We start from the raw sequence: 19,728 nt of genomic DNA, 5'->3' as shown, positions 1-19,728 counted from the left end.
TCTGGACTGTATGTCCTCCTACAACTTTATTCCCACCTCTAGTAAAAATTCCCCCATTGACTACACCAGTCTCAATAATCTTACCAGGCTTCTCAAAAAACTGAAGGAACCTCCTTCCGTAAAACCTATAAAATGTAAGACTAATTGCATTAATTCAAGTAAATTTTAATTGATTTCTGAGCATCAGCAATGTCTTCAAATATTAGCAACTCTAAGGAAAGCAAATGCACAGCAAAGCCGGATAACCTGGCTCCGCCGCCAATGCCAGTCATTCCAGATAACCTGGCTCCACCCCCTATGCCTGTTATTACAGCTAACCTGGCTCCACCTCCTATGCCAGTCATTCCATCTAACCTGGCTCCGCCCCCTATGCCAGTCATCTGGAAAGACCTGGCTCTGCCGCCAATGCCAGTAATTCCAGCTAACCTGGCTCTGCCACCAATGCCAGTCATCCGGAATGACACGGCTCCGCCGCCAATGCCAGTCATCTGGAACGACACGGCTCCGCCGCCAATGCCTGTCATCTGGAACGACTTGGCTCCGCCGCCAATGCCAATCATTCCAGATAACCTAGCTCCTCCCCCTATGTCTGTCATTCCACCTACCCTGGCTCCTCCTCCTATGCCTGTTATTCCAGATACCCTGGATCCTCCACCTATGCCTGTCATCCGGGATGATGTGGCTCCGCCGTCTATGGCAGCACATGTTTCATACATGTTTGTTGTCAACAAAATCATTATGGACTCTCGTCCAGCTATTTTCTCTGAGAGGAAGCAAGGTCACTATTCTCCACCGCCTGAAGCATGCCACCTGCTCCTTCAAAACCCTTATTATCAAATCTACAGCAGGTTTGATCCAATGGATGGCTACCCCGGTTCGCCTCCTACCCAGTCCAACATTGAGTTTGAGGATGTGACAGATCAGACAGTATATTTTAACCCTCCTTTTTTATATGTATGCACTCAGATATTACCAAGCACTAGATACTAACAACTATTTTAGAATTATACCGAGCAGCAGCTACGGGCAACATACGACCAAATAATCGACAGTTCCGTTGGCGACAATAGTTATGACGGCAAGGTCACAACGTTCAAAAACCTCCACCTGCATCAGCTGCAGTCAGAGATTCTGACTTATGTATAATGCGCTGGAGAAAATTGACACTGGGCTGGCAGGGATTGAATCAAGTTTGGAAAAGCATTTGTATACCGGTAGAGATGAATAAATTATTTTTGGAGCCCTTGTGCTCATTGATTCGCAATACCTCTCAAATAACCCTCCCTCTCTGGGAAGACACGGATCAAATGGGTCCATCTGACAGCACAACACGGGTCAAGCGGATCCATCTGCTTGCAATACACAGGATGCAAATGGACCCGTCCGGCTCATTTCCGGCCCATGTTTCTTCCATGTAGGTAGACACGCGGATCCCGCAGGCCACTCGGCAGCTCCATTTAGCGCTAAATGGCACGTTATGTACGCTATGATTTGCCAGGCTAAATCACACGTGTAGCACGCTAATCTCCTAATTAGGTAGCGGAAGTAAATCCACCATGTCTCACATAATATCCTTATTATTAAATCTTAGGTAATGTACATTATAAATAAGGCCCCATTCGGTAACCCTGTTACAGTTGGTTCGGTTAGGTTAGGTTAGGTTACAAATATGTCACTAACCAAGTGACCGGTTTTGATCGGTTAGGTCACACTCGGCCTGAACTCGGCGAAATCAAATCAGATAGTAAACATACCTTGATTTCGAGCCACTTCTCATCGATTTTCTTGCTTGACCATCATTTCTACACTACATTATCCTCTACAGAGCTATGGTTAACATAAATCCCCAAAGTCCATCCAAAAAACATGCGACATCACGTCAAATTCGTGCAGAAAAGCATAAAAAAGCTGCTTTGTGCCTGCTTGGTGTAGCTTCTGGAGTTATGTCCGTGCTCAGCCATGCAGGCACTCATCTCAAGAAAAAAGCAATGCACAACTCTGCACATACTGGTCAAATGTGGATTCAGGAGCTATTAATAGGTGTGTCATAAGCATCTACAATTGTGTTTAATTGCTAATTAACAAAAGGACATCCTTTGCGCTTTCGTCGTCAAATGGGCATGAGCCGGTTTGTTTTCCGCAAGCTTCTTAAAGAGCTTGAAGAGAACGCTGGCTTGCGCCCGACACACCATATGTCAACTGAGGAGCAACTGGCAATATTTCTTCGAATTGCCAGAACAGGTCTTTCAAATGCAGAAATGCAGGAACGTTTTCAACGCAGTGGAGATACAATTTCAAGGTATTTATAGAATTTTATTCCCAAGTCATGGAATCTAATGTTAGCTTAGGTGCTTTCATAGAATTCTTAACATGCTTGTATCCAAAAAGAGTGACACAGAGTTGGACAATAAATAAAAAGAGTAGAATGTTAAAAGAGTGGCATAGAGTTGGACAGCAAAAAAGTAGAAACATGTTAAAATATAAAAACCTATGCAAATGCAGATGATAACTCCATTTGAATATATCGGGTACGGGTTGACTTCTTTTTGATTGAAAGATAGGATTGTGCAATAGTAGAGTCCTTGCGGAATAGCTGAATGGCCTTGATTTGCTTGTCTTCTGAAAGGTCGTCATCATCTTCAAAAAGCTCAATTGCAGATTTACGCTCGGGTGTTGAAGTTGAAGCCATTGAGCCTACAAACGCAGAGGCCAAGTCATGTACAGAAGAGGCAACCTCATTGATTGCATGGCTTGATGTAGTTTTGCGTCCACGATTTTGCTTTCCTGAGGTTACAGACTCAAAGCTAGAGTCCGCAGGACGCTTACGCAAAGCTGGAAGGGGTGTAACAGGTGCCTGTAATTTTGTGAGTTTAGTATTCATTATATTTAAAAAAGACTGACTAGAATAGCAGTATCATCTGCAGGATCAGTAGCATCACCATTCTGGGATATAGCCTCATCATAAACATCAAGTTCTGATGTAGCAGGCGTAAAGTCGCGTCCTGGATGAAATGCCATTTCCCCGGTTGCAATAGTGCCATTAATAAGCTCATGCAAAGTATCATAAAGTGGAAATGATTTTTTGCGCCACTTGGCAAGAGTAGGATTAGCCTATAGATGTTTTAAATTAGAATAAAATTGTTTAAAAAGAGTGAATTACACACCGCTAATAAAGCATTCCAAACCTCATCACTAGCTGTGACCCGAGACAAGCCCTCATCCCATCCAAATCCAGACTTTTCACGTAGTTCCTTGACTTTCAAGTACTCCTTTTTGAGCTATACAAACTATCATCAGCATTTTGACGTAAGAAAACATTTTATAAATAACATACAGCTGTCCATCGGTTGAGGCAGCTTGTTGCCGTTTTCTTCCCACCACCAAACTGTTCAGATCCAGCAAGCTCTTTCTCAGCCTCAGTCCATGCATCGTGATGCCAGCTACTGTTGCTAGCCATCCGGCCCAGCTGCTTCTGCTTGACAAGTGTTTCCACTAGAATACCATCAGAGCTGGAGTTCCACAGTGCTCGGGGTTCAGTAAATTTTGGCGGGCAAACCGAGTCTAACCCAGAGATAACCGGGTTACCGAACGGGGCCTAAACTATCTTATGTGTGTTTCTAAAAAGTCTGTTGTCTTTGATAAATTCAACTTCCTACTCAGGATTTTCTCCTTGAATGACAGGAGGTGGTCTAGAAGGAGGCTTTCTTCCTACAATATCTGGGTAATAAGGTAGAAATTTAACCATATTGAACACTGGATGGATTTTCATAGTGGATGACAGCTTAAGTTCATAGGCATTAGGGCTAATAACTTTGGTAATTTTATAAGGCCCATATCTTTTATTATCCAATTTCTTGGAGGGCCTATCAGTTTTGAGGTCTTTGCCATCCAACCATACCAAATCCCTAACTTTGTACTGAGTTAGAGTACCTCTGTATCTATTATAGAATTTAGCCATATTATTAGCAGCTTTTTTAAATGCAGACTCTGCTTCTTTTCTGGCTTCTTCCATATTTTTATCTAACATGAATAACATATTTTTTAGATATGATTAGCAATGTACAACCGGAAAGCACTATATGGCATAAATTTGACAGTTATTAAGTAAAATGATTGACAATTGTGTAGAAGAGAAAAGAAAGGAGTATTTGAGTTTGTTTTTCTTTCAAATTTATATAAGGCAATGATTTTTGAAAATAAACTGGTTTAGAAATGAGCCTTGTAATATTGGGTATTTTTTTGACATCTATTTTTTTTGGCAAAAAGATTGCTCATTGGGAGTTCCTTGATTGCTGCTTTCTGATTACTATTTTAGAAAAATGGTGAAGATTCCATTTAAGCGAAATGGTCAATCAGAGGCCTTTTTTGCTACCATGGGTAGGCCAATTAGCAAACTAACACTAAACTGACAATGATAAACTTCTATCTTTCTTTTATTGGTTCCTTAAAAGCAAAGAAGTGCTTCTTTGTCAGTTCTTTGTCAATATATTCTGGCCTTCTAAGATGTTTCTTTCCAAAATTAAAAATAGCCTTTGGTTTTTATTAAATAGATCTTTTTTTTCATTCAATTTGCCTACATTGGCTTTTAAAAGGGATGCAGTATTTGAAGGTTTCAACTGCTTCACTTTAAACTATTTTTTAGCTTAGTAAGATAATAATGGAAAATATAACCTCACCTAAGGTATATAACCATAAATTTTTAAGAAATCCCAGAAAAAATCTCAGACAATATCAAGTAAAATTTTATTTAAAAGTTGCAAAAAAATAAAAAATAAAAAAACCTAAAAAAATTTAAACAAAAGTTTTAAAAAGAATTTGTGATAAAAAACATAAAAAAGTCAGATGTGATGGGAGGAGATTGGGATTAGTCAAAACTGTTATGAATCACGGGGAATCAATATAAAACATATCTGTGATTAAAAAATAACTTATAAATTCCACTAGTTCAAGAGTTTTTTTATTACTCTTTTGGATTTCTGGCTGGCTGTTCAGATGTTTAGCCTTGAAAAAATTGACAATAAAATTGTAAAAAGATTGAAAGCTGAAGTAATTGTATTTAAATATCCAGGCGGAGGCATCTGTAAAATTGAAAATGAGCTAAAAAATAAGCAAATATTTCAAATAAATATTATACATAATGACTCATCACTATAGCAGCATAAGCTATGGATCTTAGGGTGACTTGGCTGTCCAAACCAATAAGAGATGCAACTGGCTTTTTGGTGGCCTTGCTTGAGTGGCCTACACTACTTTGGACTGCACCTTTATCTGGCATATCCATAAAATCCTTCACAGAATAAGATAACATAAAGATAATATACTATGTCTAATATATATATAAATTATATAAAACATTCAAAGTAAGAAAAAGGCTTACCATGATAAGAAAAGCACTTTGTAAAAAAAAGTGTTAGACATTATTCCCATCCAAAACATGCCCAATAAGATACAGTGCTGCAAGAAAATAATTTTTTTAAATGGAAGGATTGAGGTTGGGATTGTTTTAATAAAATCATGACCAAATTCTATTAAAAATATCAATTGGTAAAAAATTCTAAAAACAATATTAAATCCTCCCAATTGTAATATATTGGTTGTAAAAGTGAGCCTGTTATATCATTGTTAATAGCTTAAGAGCCAGTATATTATTTGTCAAATAGTATAATAGGAGCAAAAAATTGGTTTAAAAACCATGCCAGTTTTTCTTGATATAGGATAATCATTGTTCTAATCAAAGTCATCATTTATTGCATCTTTGACAATTAGAATGTATTGAAAAAGAAGCTCAAAGCTCTTAGTGTTTTGCTTACTTCTATAATAGAACTATTTTGGAATATTGTTAAGAGAAATGAAACAATTACTACTTATTTAACCCTAGAGGCTAACAGTCTTGGAGCGGCTAGCTTGTCATTGTACATATATTCTTGCAGATTTTTTTCATAAGCTCCGTCTCCCAGCATTAATAAACAATCTCAATAGATTTGTATAAGCAGATACATTTGCAAAAGTGTCTGCCCTTTTTTCTGCTAAAATCATCTCTAAAAAACATGAGTAGAACTACAAAAAAGTATTAATTAACTGAATAAAACTTATTGAGATTCTTAGCTCAATTTTTTTTTCTGATTTTTCTATTTAGGACTTGTATTTGATGTTTAGTTTGTGCTAATCTTTAATTGTAAGACATTTGATGTGTAGATCCATGCAATGTCCTTAAGTGCAGGTTTAGAAAGGAAGAAAACAATGTATTAGATGTTTATAGCAGATAGGGGAAAAATCATGCAATTATTTGAAAATTTGCCTCTAAAGAACCCAGCCAATGCTGAAAGCCTCCTGAGTAAGACTGAACAGGCGGGTGCTCACTGCCTTGACTTAGATAAGGATGTCTAAATGGTCAAGAATCTGAAATAAAGCAAGAAAACCCTTTAATTTTTGCTCAGATTCTAAGAAAGAATTTTTTACCTTCTACAAAGTAATGTAAAGCCATTGGTATAAATAAATCAATAAAAAAAAGAAACAGGGATATTACATATACACCTAATAAGTCAGTAAAAAAGAAAAAAGAAATTTGGAACGGCAAATCAAGGTAGATTGGCATACCTGTAACCCACCCAGCTGTTCCGTCCGTCTGCTATTTTTTATATAAAATAAAAACCAATATATGATGAAAACTATGTAATGCCTTTTTGCTCTTTGCTAGACCCAATTGCTCCACTGCCTCAATAAATTTAACGCACTGCAGTAGCTTGGTGAGGATGTCTGCGGGATTCTCCTTGCCAAAAATGTGAAGAATAACCAAAGTTTTATTCTTAATATGTAAGCAGATTAAGTGATATTGGATGTCTATGTGCTTTGTCTTTGAGTGTAAAGAATTATTTTTGCAAAGCAACTTGGCTTTTTCATTGTCTGTTGCAACAAAAAGAGGTTGAGAGCAAGTAATGCAGAGATATGATAAAGATTAGCTTAATCATAGACCTTCCTGTCCTGTATAGATTAATGCAATGTATTCCAATTTGGTGGAGCTCATAGATATGCAGGTTTGTATCTTGGATGACCAATTCAAGGGTCTATAAGAAACCCAAGACCAAAGCACCCAATTTTTTATTCCAAGCCCAATCTGCATTGGAAAATCCTTGCAAAGGTTCCAATTTCTTATTGCCTCCATAGTGCAAGCAATAAGTGTATGTGCTGCTTAGATATTGAAGAATATGTCTTGCTATTGCAAAGTGCCTAGATTGTGGATTTGATATGTGCTGCAAAAGGGCTGTGATGGCCTAGCAGTGAAAAATGTAGTTGTATGGGGAATTTTTCTTCCTCATGGCTTCTCAGCCGGGTTGCGGATTCAAACCCCACAAAGTGAGATTCTCATGGCCTGTTAACTCAGGAAAAAAAAAGAACTGAGTATGTGGTATGCCAGCTAAGCGGCAAGCCCACAACACTCAAGAAAAAGTCATGGCACAAGCTGTTGCCTATATGACTCAGCGTATTAGGCAGTATACAACACATGTTTATTGGGTGCATGCTAAGAATGATTAACAGAAAAGTCCTCTTCTTCATAATAAAAACCTCATTACAATGGCTGGCCGGCTTGTCTATGGCTTGAGTGCAGCTTGGAATTAGCAGTAAAAAACTGTCTATTAAACCTTTTTTAACAGATATGTGCTGCAAAAAGAGTAGAACAGCAATTGATATATCTGATTGTGAGTATTGCTGGATGAATAAAAGGGAACCAATTAGACATTGAAAAGTGGATTTAATGTTGGAAACTTTTGGAAATGTGTCTGTATCATGACCAAAAGGGCTGTTTGTATCAATTAGTATAGAGACTAAACTGCAATTGAGAAGCCTGTATTCATCTAGAACATTGACAATATATGGCTTTTGGTAAATCCATAGCTCTTGGGTCTCTAGATTTTTCTTGTATTGCACGCCTAAGTACAAATGTAAAGGCCTGAGATTTTTTATGCCAAACCTTTTGTTGACTTTGGATTTGGTATAGTCAAGGAACACTTTTGAATTTGAGGCACCTAAACCATTATTGATATGAATACATAACCAGCAGTGGACTTCCTCCCCATTCCATGTCCCTTCAAAAATGATGAAGGTTGCATGATTCTTCTCCAATTGTTTGTAGTCTAGGTCTTGAAGGGTAACCTTGTTAGGGTTATGTCAAGCAGAACAAAGTCAAGGGCAAGTTCATAGACGGAAGTTGGAGAACAAAGTTGCTGTTAAATTTAATTATTGGATGGCTTAGCTTCAGCTTATGTGCTGCACTCTTTTTATACCTTGTGCCCTAATTTGGATACGGAGATCTAAAAGGAGAATAGTACTAGGCAAGAAACTAAAAGTTGGCCAAGTATTAGTCGAAGTTAGATCAAAGTAGCAAACAAACTAAATTGTCCAAGTTACTCAAGTTGATAATCAGCTTGGGGGTTCTAGCCTATAACAGGAGGGGTTTATATACTACTATTGAAATAAGGATGAACTACTAAGAAATAAGTCATAAGGAATAAAAATAAGAAATAAGGATAATGAAAAAAAAAAAATAAGGTTTAGGAGAAAGGTAAGACAGATGTCTGAGACAAGTCTACATATAAAGTTAGACTGAAGTTGGAAGACAAAGTCAGAGACAAAGTTGAGGACCAAAGTCAGAAACCAGAAGTTGGAAGACAGAAGTCAGATGTGGAATTTAACTGACAATGTCATATAATAGAGTCAAGAGAGTATGGCATATGACAGTACTCCCCCTCTACGGCCAAGCCTACAAGGTCAATGACTAAGATGGCAATCAAGCCAAATCGACTAATAGCTTCTACTTATATCATACATTATAGGTAACTATCTAGGTGGCAAATTGCATTTTTACTAAGCATTTTATATCAAAAAAATCTAAATAATAGAATAATAAAATATCTAATGGTTTCATTGCTATTATTTGCTTGATTTCATTTTGCTTTGAGTGTATTTCATTGACTTACTTATAGATTTGATTTTAAATCCAAACTATTTCATTTAACTACCCAGCATAATTTTAATGATATTTTATTGAATTACTTATCAATTTGATTTCACATCCAGACTGTTTCATTTAACTATTTAGCATGATTTCAATTAGATTTCAATTGTTATTCAAAAGTATTTCATTGTTACATAGCATCAATTTCAATGTTTATGCATAGAATTTCATTATGATTTTATATCTAATCTTATAATTATCTAGGCTTGGCAATTCTATACCAGATTGATTAGTGCATGCTATTTTTAGCCCAGAAACTCAGACTAGATATATTAGAATTAGGGCTAATAGCCATTACATCAAAACTCTGTTCCTGCCCCTTCTCTTGGAGACTGAATGGATTACTGTGTCTGCGCGTCCGCTGGACATCCACTAGACAGACTCACATGACTACCTTGTCACGTCACGTTTCAATGTCCATTGCGCGCGCTCTCACGCGCTTTGTATATATACTCAACAACCCTAAAAACTAATCCCTAATCTCTAATCCCTAATCTCTACACCCAACCCTAAACTGCCTAATCCCAACCCTAAACTACCTAATCTAATTAATTAATTAATCCAACCCTAAGAAATAAAACAAACTGCATGTGCACTGTTCTAGCACTTGAGTGATTTAAGATACATTCTAAATGTTACCACTCCAGTGGTGTAGAAATTATAAAAGTAGCAATAATTATTATTTTTAGCATTGTATTTATTCTACCTGACACACAACAATGACCACTGCAGTGGTGGAATACAACAAGTCAATTTCAGCACTAAAGTGGCAAACTCCAACATATTAATTTCACTACTTCAGTGCTGATATTAACTTGCTACATTCCACTACTGAAGTGGTCATACTTACATGCTGTACTTGATCACTGCAGTGATCAAATTTACATGTTGGATTTGACCACTTCAGTGGTGAAAACTAACATGTCAATTTCACCACCGCGGTGGTCACGTGGGTCACGTGCTGTCCGCCGGACGGAGTGTCCGGCGGAAATTATGATTATAATAATCTATTCTATCTGTTCCCTTGGCCCTTAGCTCTATAAATAATGCTCATTCTATGCTACTTTTGTGCATTGCTGGCAATGAATTAGGCAATTTTGGGAGCATTTCTTGACCATTTTTCTTGGTTTTTTTAGTAGACCTATAGTTTTAAAATGCCTTAGTCCAAATCTGAAATCAAAATTGCAATATTTTTACTTATTAGTGTGCAATTAAGTATACAATATTTTGGCAAAAAAGCACACCTTAAATAGCACTCTCCAGGGGCTGGTATGCACCTGCTTAACTATGCCATTAATTTTTATTTATATTAAATGGAATATATGCCAAATTTGAGCTTATTTTGAGCAATAGAACCTATTGAACTAGAATATGCACCCTACCCCTCTTTCTACCCCTTGTATTAATGCCTTCCTGGTCAGATAAATTCAGGCCCAAATAAAGTTGATTAAGCGCCTATTATACCAATTTTTAGAGCTCTTGATCCTATAAGAATTAATAAGTATCAAATTATGTTTGAGACAGATTACTGAGAGTTTGGTCATATATGCTACATTACCCTTAGTGCCTAATCTTTGCTTGCAACTTGTGGGTGCTTTTATCTTTTCTCCCTTCCAAAAAATCTCTAGATCCTCTCTAGTATTTGATACATTGAAGATCTTTCCCTCACCTATTTTTGTGATTATTTTAAACCCATGCACCTAAACACCTTTCTAACTTTCTTGCCAACCCAACTACCGTCTGACGCCAATGCCATCACAATTTCCTCTCATTAATCTCATTGAAAACAAAGCCTGCTGAAGCCTATTCAGTGCCCAACAAGTCAAACCTTTGTTAGTGGATCACTATGATGTGTGTGTACTTATATCCTAATATCTCTTAGCAGATAGCATTGTTTTTTTGCTAACAATGCAAAAGTTCTATTGAACAATTACACAGTACATAGGGATAGTAATCTTAGCAAATCTGTTGGACAGTTACACACCACGTTAGAGATGGCAACCTCAGCAAAACTCATGTGGATGAATACATATAGTCACTACTGTGTTAATCTTAGAAAGAGCAATAGGTCAGTTTATGCTCTGCAATGTGGAATCCTTCATAAGACGTTATAAGCTAGTACCATTTGTTATCCACATTATCAATGCACACCCACAATTACATAGTTCTTGCTTATTGTTGGACATCTCTCAATCCTATTTAATACAAAAGGTCTTTTGTATTCTTCACAGGACTGACTGATTATGCAGAGTGCTATAACAATTAGCCTATGTTCTGCAGAACAGTTTATCAGAGTGCCTTATTTGGGAATGCTAAAAACAGGTTGCAAGATCATATAGGGAACACCTAACCAGATGTCAAGAGCCAAACTTCTCTAGAAATTGCTGCCCACCATTTCATCCATCATTTTAAAAACTCATGCCAGCATAAAACAGCCTATGAACCCAGAACATATTACCAGGCGTTTTGCAGACAATAACAAGGCAGTATTCTAGTAGCAAACTGCCCATAAACTCCACAAATATGTATGCTGCATGCCCTTTATACTGCTTGCCACAGCTGACAAAAATAAGACATTCAGTACAGAATAGCCCAGAAACCCAGGTCATCAACAGAATGCTGACAGTAGCATCCATTACTCCTTAATATCAGCTACCAGCAGTGCGCTAAACATGTATATAGGTTTGGTGCATAGCTGTGGATTTAGTGTATAGCTATATCTCCTCCAGATAGAGTAGAGGAGGATGTCCAAATATTTTTTTTAATCCTACCACTCCCCATCTGTAAGTACCTAGTTGTGGTTTTGCACTATTGCGGTTTTTGAAGCATTGTACTAGACAGGCCCATTATTTGTTATCTAGTGCACCAGAGTTGCACTTGCATTGCAAAGAATGCCTTGTTGTGTTGGTAAGCTTATATTAGATTCTTTGTATTTGATATTGCCAGCTATATGCCATCACATGGGTTTGTTATCACTCATTTCATCTATTCCAGACAGTCTCTTGAGTACATAGAGCAAGAAGGTCACAACTTACTCTTCCAATTTCTTTCTGCCTATCCACAGGCAAAAGTCTTGGATAGCTGTCAAATTCTATGCCAATTGTGCTCCAATATTATTTTTCTCGGGAAGGATCTAATATTCTGGCCATGGCTGGAACATATCAAAATTTGTTAATTTCAAATTATGGTGAAAATGTAACTATAGCCTTTTTCTTTTCTTAATCTTACTCCTTTATGTTAGAATGTGTTCAGCAAGCTTTTCAAAGCTAAAAAACACCATGTACAGGCATAACCAAGTTTCTTTCCCAGATAGTTACACTACGGCTACCCCTCTTTGTATTATGCAACTCTTTTGTATTTGTCTCTGGGTCTATTTAACTTACACCAACCCCCAAGTCTTATTTCTCCAATAATTTTCACAGTTGCATACTCAATTAATACTTTTGCCTATGCTGATCCTATTAATAGGAAGCAATATTGAATACCTAACACCCAACAAGTCCTTTGTATATAATCCTGTGACATTCTAAGTCTACTTCCTAGTATTAGCTCCTAGTATACACTATTAGAACATTCTCATAGTCTATTTTATTTACCAGAATGCTTGCACCATATGTTGCTTCCCCAACTATAGCCCGGGCAAACAGCGTTTACTCTGAGAATTTATCTCACCTTTCTTTCATTTCCTATTTTCCACATTTATGCCTAATATCTCTGTCCTAGCCAACCAATACTCCAGAGCCTTGCTCTAAACAACATTGGCTGTTGCAGCAATATCATAAATGAGTACTACCAAAAATCACAATGCACTGGTTATTCTAGAAAAATTTTATCCAAAAAATATTTGCTATGTGTAATCTTTATTATGTTTTAGCTCTCAATAATATTTGTTCTCATTGCTCAATATTGACACTGTAAGAATCTTATTTCCAGGTTTGTGTTGGTGAAAGACTGGATTTTGAAAATTATCTCATAATAAAGCTAATGCACTTGCATAACCATAATGCATAACTATCATACAAGCTTTGAATGGAGGCCTGGTGAGTAATTCTTTTAGGCTGCATTAGGGGATATTGTAAAGGTTAAAATTGACCTGGCCAATTCACAAAACAACATTGTCATTCCAAATATAGCTCAGGAGGAAATAACAATAATCTGTGCACATAAAGCATTGGATCCTGTCCTGTTCTTGGTATGTTCAGAGGGGTCTTAATGGATATAATATCTAAAATTTGTTCTACTGGTTATGTGCTATGTCAATATTGAAAATTAATAACAATGTCAACTACTGACAAATGGTGTTGCAAACCAAAGCTCAATGACTTAGCCCGGAGCCCGTGCAAATCATGCAAAAAGATTTAATTACTTGGGACCATGCCTCCCTTTGATGGCATAAAAACAATGTCAGAGCATCCAGTTCAGGTTAGCAACAATATAAAAAGTAGATGGCAAGCTCATTGTAGTATGATAATACAGATCTTATAATAGTTTTCTCAGCCAGTTCTACAAAAAAAGTGGCATTTAAGCTGAATTAAGCACACATAAAAGGTAAAGAAAAAAATTTTGGATACAATACTGGAAATTATAGCCTGCAAATTTGGCTCATATAGGTCTTCTGTTTATTTGGAAGTCAGATTTGACCTTTGACAGAAGCTGGTTGGCCAGCAACAAGAAGACTTTGATTGCAATAAAAGCCTATTTGAATTTTGAAATGCATTTTTAAATTATCAAAAAGCAAGTCATGAATTGCCTGGACTCAAGAGATTCAAAAGAATGCATCCCATACTAATTTACACCCTTTAATAGTATTTTGCTACCTTAGATGTCACTAAGTGATTGGATAGTTGTAAATGATGTTTAGATGTACTTACCCTTTTGCAAAATCAATGTCCTTTTACTTTCACATAGGTTGAAAACTAGGCAGTGCACCTTAATATACCGCTAAACAAAAAACTAACATTTAAGTAGTCCAGAATGCAAATTTTACCAGAGCTACTCAAAAAATTATTGAAGCAGCTCAATATTGGGGAAGACTTGAAAATCTAAGGCAAGGTGGGCTATTTGTTATTGTGTGAGTACTATATTATATCATTACATCATTTCCTAATCCCAAATTATTGTAGCAGTAGCTACTACTTCTCTTCTTGGGACTGTCACAACAACTTTCTTGGTCAGCCCATTCAATCTCCTCAAAATCATTATATGGTAAAGGTGTATGACCAGAACAATTTTTATCTTGGTGGCTTGTACATATATATGAGTGGGCATATAACCTAATTTTTGAGGCTTTTTTATTGGCCTTTGTTTTTTTTGTTCTAACAAGCAGCCTTGCTGGCTAGCCCTTAGCCACTACCAGAGAGCTCTAGAAATATCTGGTGTTGATACTACCAAAGAGTTTTGATAGCATCTTATTCTAGTTTGACAACCAGAAAGCTCTGGTGGTTGGACTAAGTAACCCTGATTGCGGAAGAATGCAATACCAAGAACAATACAAGAGCTCTGTCATGTCTTTTTCTATAATCCACAATCAAAGAGCTTTGAAGGTAGATAAGAAAAAAAGTCAGTATTTACAATCAATAAAGATAGGCGGGTATCATATGTAAATTGAGTATTCTGCCTAATGTACAGCTACTATCTTTTATTATCTGCATTATCAATGCACACCCACAACTATAGAAGCTCTTCTGTAGTCCTTGCTTGCTATCAGACACCTCTTAATTCCACTTGATACAGAGGGTCTTCTATATCAATCCTGTGTATTGCATTGGGCAATCACCAGTATTTGCACACCAATTGACTACAGAAGCTCTTCCATAGCCAGACACATTGTAGACTTTTTTAAACACTATAGAAGCTCTTCTGTAGCTTTCATTACTTGCAATATAGATGTACATGTATTTTTTTCTTGCTCCATATATCATATATATATCTGTTTTTGATGTTTATAAAAAGCAGTGCAAGGTATAATGACAATAGGGATGCAAACTATATACAATGGTTAAAGCAAGTAAACCAAGATGAAAGGAATAAGATAGCAACAACATAAAGATAAGTCAGTCTAACACAAAAAAAATGGAGTAGTGAATAATATGCAGAGGATAATAGCAAGCAGTGCAAGATCAGAAGAACAAAAAGATAGCAAAGGGTGTAATAAAAAACTTGTCTTGTGTGGGCCATTGCTATGCATGGCAAATACGAGTCCCACTTATTTAATTTTGCTACTAAAAGTTATACATTATCTTAGATTATTGGTTTTATTTTAAATAAACTTTGCTTGAATTACTTTTATTCTTTTATTCATATAATATTTGACATGATATACTGTTTATATTTGCATATATTAGTGCTCAAATCTGTATTTATTGGTCAAAAACCAAATGATAACCAATATAAGCAATTTAGAGCTGCACTTCCCGTTTTGGCAAAACCTTCCATATTTGGTATCCAAATTCAATCTCCACTTGTAACACACTTGCTGGTTGTATATTCACTAGTTTAACAGGCATATTACTCAGTTTTAAATTATGTAAATGCATATACATACTAGTATATTACTTTATCTCAACATTGCATTCAAAACAATGGCATAATCAGGCAAAACTAATGAGAAACAGCAAATTTGATGGATGCATCTTAATTTGGAAGTTGTTGCTATTTGTGAAGGCATAATTCAAACTCCAATCAACATTGTCAATAGGGGTGTATTTGGACCCGTTTTACAGGATTCTGGTTGTTTTTTAAGGTTTTAACTTTGTCAATATTATTTGTTTAATATATCAAATGTATATACACAGTTAAAAAGCATAAAACTGCCGTAAAACAATAAAAACAACAACTTATTCAGCAGGTAGCCGGAACCGGCTCAATTCAGTATTCAGCCAGCTTAATAAGTGCACATGACAAAAATTTTGGCCAAAGCTGGCACATTAAAAAGGACAAAAGCTGGCAGAAAGTCGAGAATAAAAAGACTCATCCCTTCTTTCGGTCAGGCCTCATAATATGTCAATGAAGTAAGCTAGATGTGCATGAGAGTGATACTATAGCAACAGCAATATTCTTTATATTAGTCATATGGTACATATTAGTAAAAAATGCTCTTGAGCTCCATTTTAGCTGCATAGGCCTTGTCGTCAAGCAAGTGCAACTTGATGTTGAGGTTGACATCCATTTGTGACTCTGGGATAGCACAAGCTAGGCAATGGCACATTTTCTCTAAGCGCCTATCCAATTGCATGCACTTGTCCACCAAAGGTTGAGCTCTTTGCTCCATTACAAGACCTATTAAAAAGGATGTCACAACAAGAACACAGTCAACTCATCCAAAACCATCCAAAAATGCCTTCAGGCTATGATCCTGTCTTTTTATATGCCACCCCACAGACCTGTTGAAGCAGGCAAGCTCGGGACAGTGTGAGCTACTTGGTAACCTAGTTATAGAATATAGGACGCAGAAATAAGTGAGCACAAAGTGTCTGAAGTCCGAAATAAGTAACTGGGGACTTCAGAATGTAAACTAGAGTGACTATATACTGTGTAGACTCAAGTACTCTAGTCCGGTCCAGACCAGTCTATAGACTGATAAATATCATGTATCTCGAATAGTCTGGAGAGCAAATAACGATAAGAAGAAAGTAATCTAATCTGATAAGATAGCAAATTGAGGGAGATATAGAGAGCAGTTTTAACAAGACTATGCCAAATCACAACCATGGGCAATGGCAGAGTGCAACAAAGGAGTTTGGCCAAAAGATTTACTATGATATGGGATGGTCAGAGCAAAATAGAGAAGGAGGAAAACCAATTCTACTTCATAGAAAATTGTGCAGATAAGGAGAAATATGATAGTGATGAGGAGAAGAAGAAATAAAGCTATAGCTCCAAGGAATGCTAGCACTGTCATGTTGTGGTGGTAGTTGAGGTACAGAAAGTGCTAAAAAAGGGCAAAAGGGGTAGCTAAGGTAGTAAAGATTTTTTGTAGTGGATGGTAGTAATTGAAAGGAAAGGAAGTGCATGAAAGATGAGGTTCAATTTTTATACCTAGCATAGCATATAATGACAAATGATGGCAAACAATATTATAAGTCCGAGCTTTTGGTTTGTTTATTCTCCTTAACCCACTCTGCACCCTTTACACCTCTCTGGCCTTCCTAGCCCACATCTGCCTCTCTCTGGCTTTCTTGCATCTTTCTCAATTCTCTCTGCACTCTCCATAGCCTTTTTAGCCCTTTTCAATCCTGTCTGCACCCTCCTACATCCTTTTGCATCTATTTCTAGCCATTTTGTATCCTCCTTAGCCATCCTGCGTCCTTTTTAGCCTTTCTGCACTTTTCTCAACCATCTTTGGCCTTTTTAACCCACTTTTGCCTCTCTCTGCCCTCCTGCACCCTTTTCAACCCTTGGTGGCCTTCCAAACTCACTTGTGCCTTTTTCTGCCCTCTTCAACACTCCTGCACCCTCCCTGGCTCTTCTGAAAGGACTAGGGTTCTCTCCTGGAGCTCTTCAGGAGTACCTATGATGAGGAATTTTGGCAATTTATGTCCAACCTTATTAACAAACTTGGTTCAAGGTTTTGGTTGGTTTTGCTTTGTCAGTGGCATTGTCATTGATATCAGTGGCATTTTGTGTTATCAATCTTTATTTGCATTTTTGATTACATTTGCGTCATTACACATTGTTAATAATATCATTTGGTATGACATATTTTGATGCCATTGTATCAATATTCCATTTGCATTACCATTGTTAAGTTTTCATTAGGCCAGTTTGAATACTTGCCCAACGACAATTTTAGTTTTACCAAGTAAATGCATGTAAGGCACTTTACCTGTCAAACTTGCTGGGTAGTATTGGCCAGGTGGTGTAGTGGTAATCTATGTCATTTAGTTGTCCTTTTCTATAAATTGTGTGTTTAATCCTCATCTATTATCCCCAAGTCAACCAGTTATGTAACTTTTTGATTGCCGGCTTTGGGACTTGGTGTTAAAGTAGGCAAGCTTGGGGCAGTGTGAGCTATTTGGAGACCTAGTTAACTTGAGGTTCCATTTACATGCAGACTGCTTAAGACTATAGAGTGACTTTTTAAGCTTTAAAACCATGTTAGGACCACCTTGGTGAAATTCTTCAGGTTGTAGCATGTAAATCTCCTTGTCTAGGCCACCTTTAGTAAAAGCAGCTGTAATATCAACAGAGCGCAACTTCAAGTCTCCAATAGGGGCCAGAGCCATAATCAAGCAAAAAGTAGCAGGACGGACAGTAGAAGCGAAAGACCTCATGGTAATCAATGCCAGGGCGCTGACTATGGCCCTTGGCAATAATACAAGCCTTGTAGTGCTCTATACTGCCATCTGCATTTTGCCTGATTTTAAAAACCCAACCACAGCCAATTGCCTTTTGACTCTGAGGAAGCTCAACTCACTTCCAAGCTTGGTTGTACTGCAACCAATTAAATTCTGTATTAGCAGCTTTTTGTTACATGTATGCATCAGATACTTTTATTGCCTGCTTAGATGTGCACTGATCTATGCTTGAAACAAGCCCATACTGCTAGAGGCCATTGATATATGCCAAATAAAAACAAATCAGATATACATTTTGTATATTAACATGTTGTTTTTGTTGACTTTTTTTCAAGAAATATAGTTCAGAATGAACTTCCAAAGTATATTTCTCTAAAAATGTCAATAAAAGGCATTCAATCAAACACATAACGTATATCTAATCCATTTTTATTTGACATATATGAATGGGTGCCAGCAATACCAGCAAACTCCATCTCTTCAAATTCCCAAAATCATTGGCTTCAGGTGGTTCAGGATCATATAAAACCTTCCATTATTCATCAGGCTGCTTAGGAACTGCTAAAACTGCTCCCTATGTCTTCCTCACTTTGCTATCTTATCAGATTAGATTACTTTCTTCTTATCTTCATTTGCTCTCCAGACCATTCTAGACACATGATATTTATCAGTCCATAGACTGGTCTGGACCGGACCAGAGTAGACCTAGGTAGACCAGAGTACTTGAGTCTACATAGTATATAGTCACTCTAGTTTACATCCTGAAGTTCCCAGTTACTCACTTCGGACTTCAGGTTAGTTTGTTAGCACTTTGCTCAATTCACCCAGTTACTCACTTCGGACTTCAGATGCTTCGTGCTCGCTTATCCCTGCGCCCTACATTCTATAACTAGGTCGCCGAGTAGCTCACACTGCCCCAAGCTTGCCTGCTTCAACACGAGCATGCCTTACGCGACTTGTTAACCTCGGTTGAGCGGGCCCCCGTCGCCTAATCCCCATATTATTTCTAGTTAAAAGTAACCCTAGTTTAACTTTGTCTTTTCAACTTGCATTCACATTGCATTCTGAGCTCCAGGTAACACCTAGTTTGTTTTAACACATTATTACTCATTTGTACACATTAACCAACACTTGTATCTATCCACTGAGCGTTCCTTCGCAATTTGCAATAATGACTTCTGATCCCCAAATTACTCCATTGAACTCAACCAACTACAACACTTGGGCAGGCCAGATGTCCGCCTATCTCCAGTCTAAAGGGATATGGCGCATTGTCAGCGGTGCTAGAGCAAAGCCAACGCTCTCAGACAAGCCTACTGCTCAGGAGGAAGCTTTGCTTGAAACCTACTTTGAGCACAGAGACAAAGCATGTGGTTTGATCTATCTCAGTTTGGAGAATGATCAGAGGGTTCATGTGGA

At 37.2% G+C, this 19,728-nt stretch overlaps 1 protein-coding gene across 1 annotated transcript; it reads left to right on the top strand.

Moving 5' to 3' along the window:
* Positions 1-297: 297 nt before the first annotated feature.
* Positions 298-1,146, top strand: JR316_0010959 (uncharacterized protein; the record flags this gene model as incomplete). The annotated part of the gene is made up of 2 exons (XM_047896623.1): positions 298-927; positions 1,003-1,146. The coding sequence occupies 2 exons, from the start codon at positions 298-300 to the stop codon at positions 1,144-1,146; spliced, it is 774 nt and encodes a 257-aa protein (XP_047744668.1).
* Positions 1,147-19,728: the final 18,582 nt, after the last annotated feature.

The sequence above is a fragment of the Psilocybe cubensis genome, chromosome 10 (assembly GCF_017499595.1).
Source record: "Psilocybe cubensis strain MGC-MH-2018 chromosome 10, whole genome shotgun sequence".
NCBI classification, from domain to species: Eukaryota; Fungi; Basidiomycota; class Agaricomycetes; order Agaricales; family Agrocybaceae; genus Psilocybe; species Psilocybe cubensis.
This window is presented reverse-complemented; position numbering and strand designations above follow the sequence as displayed.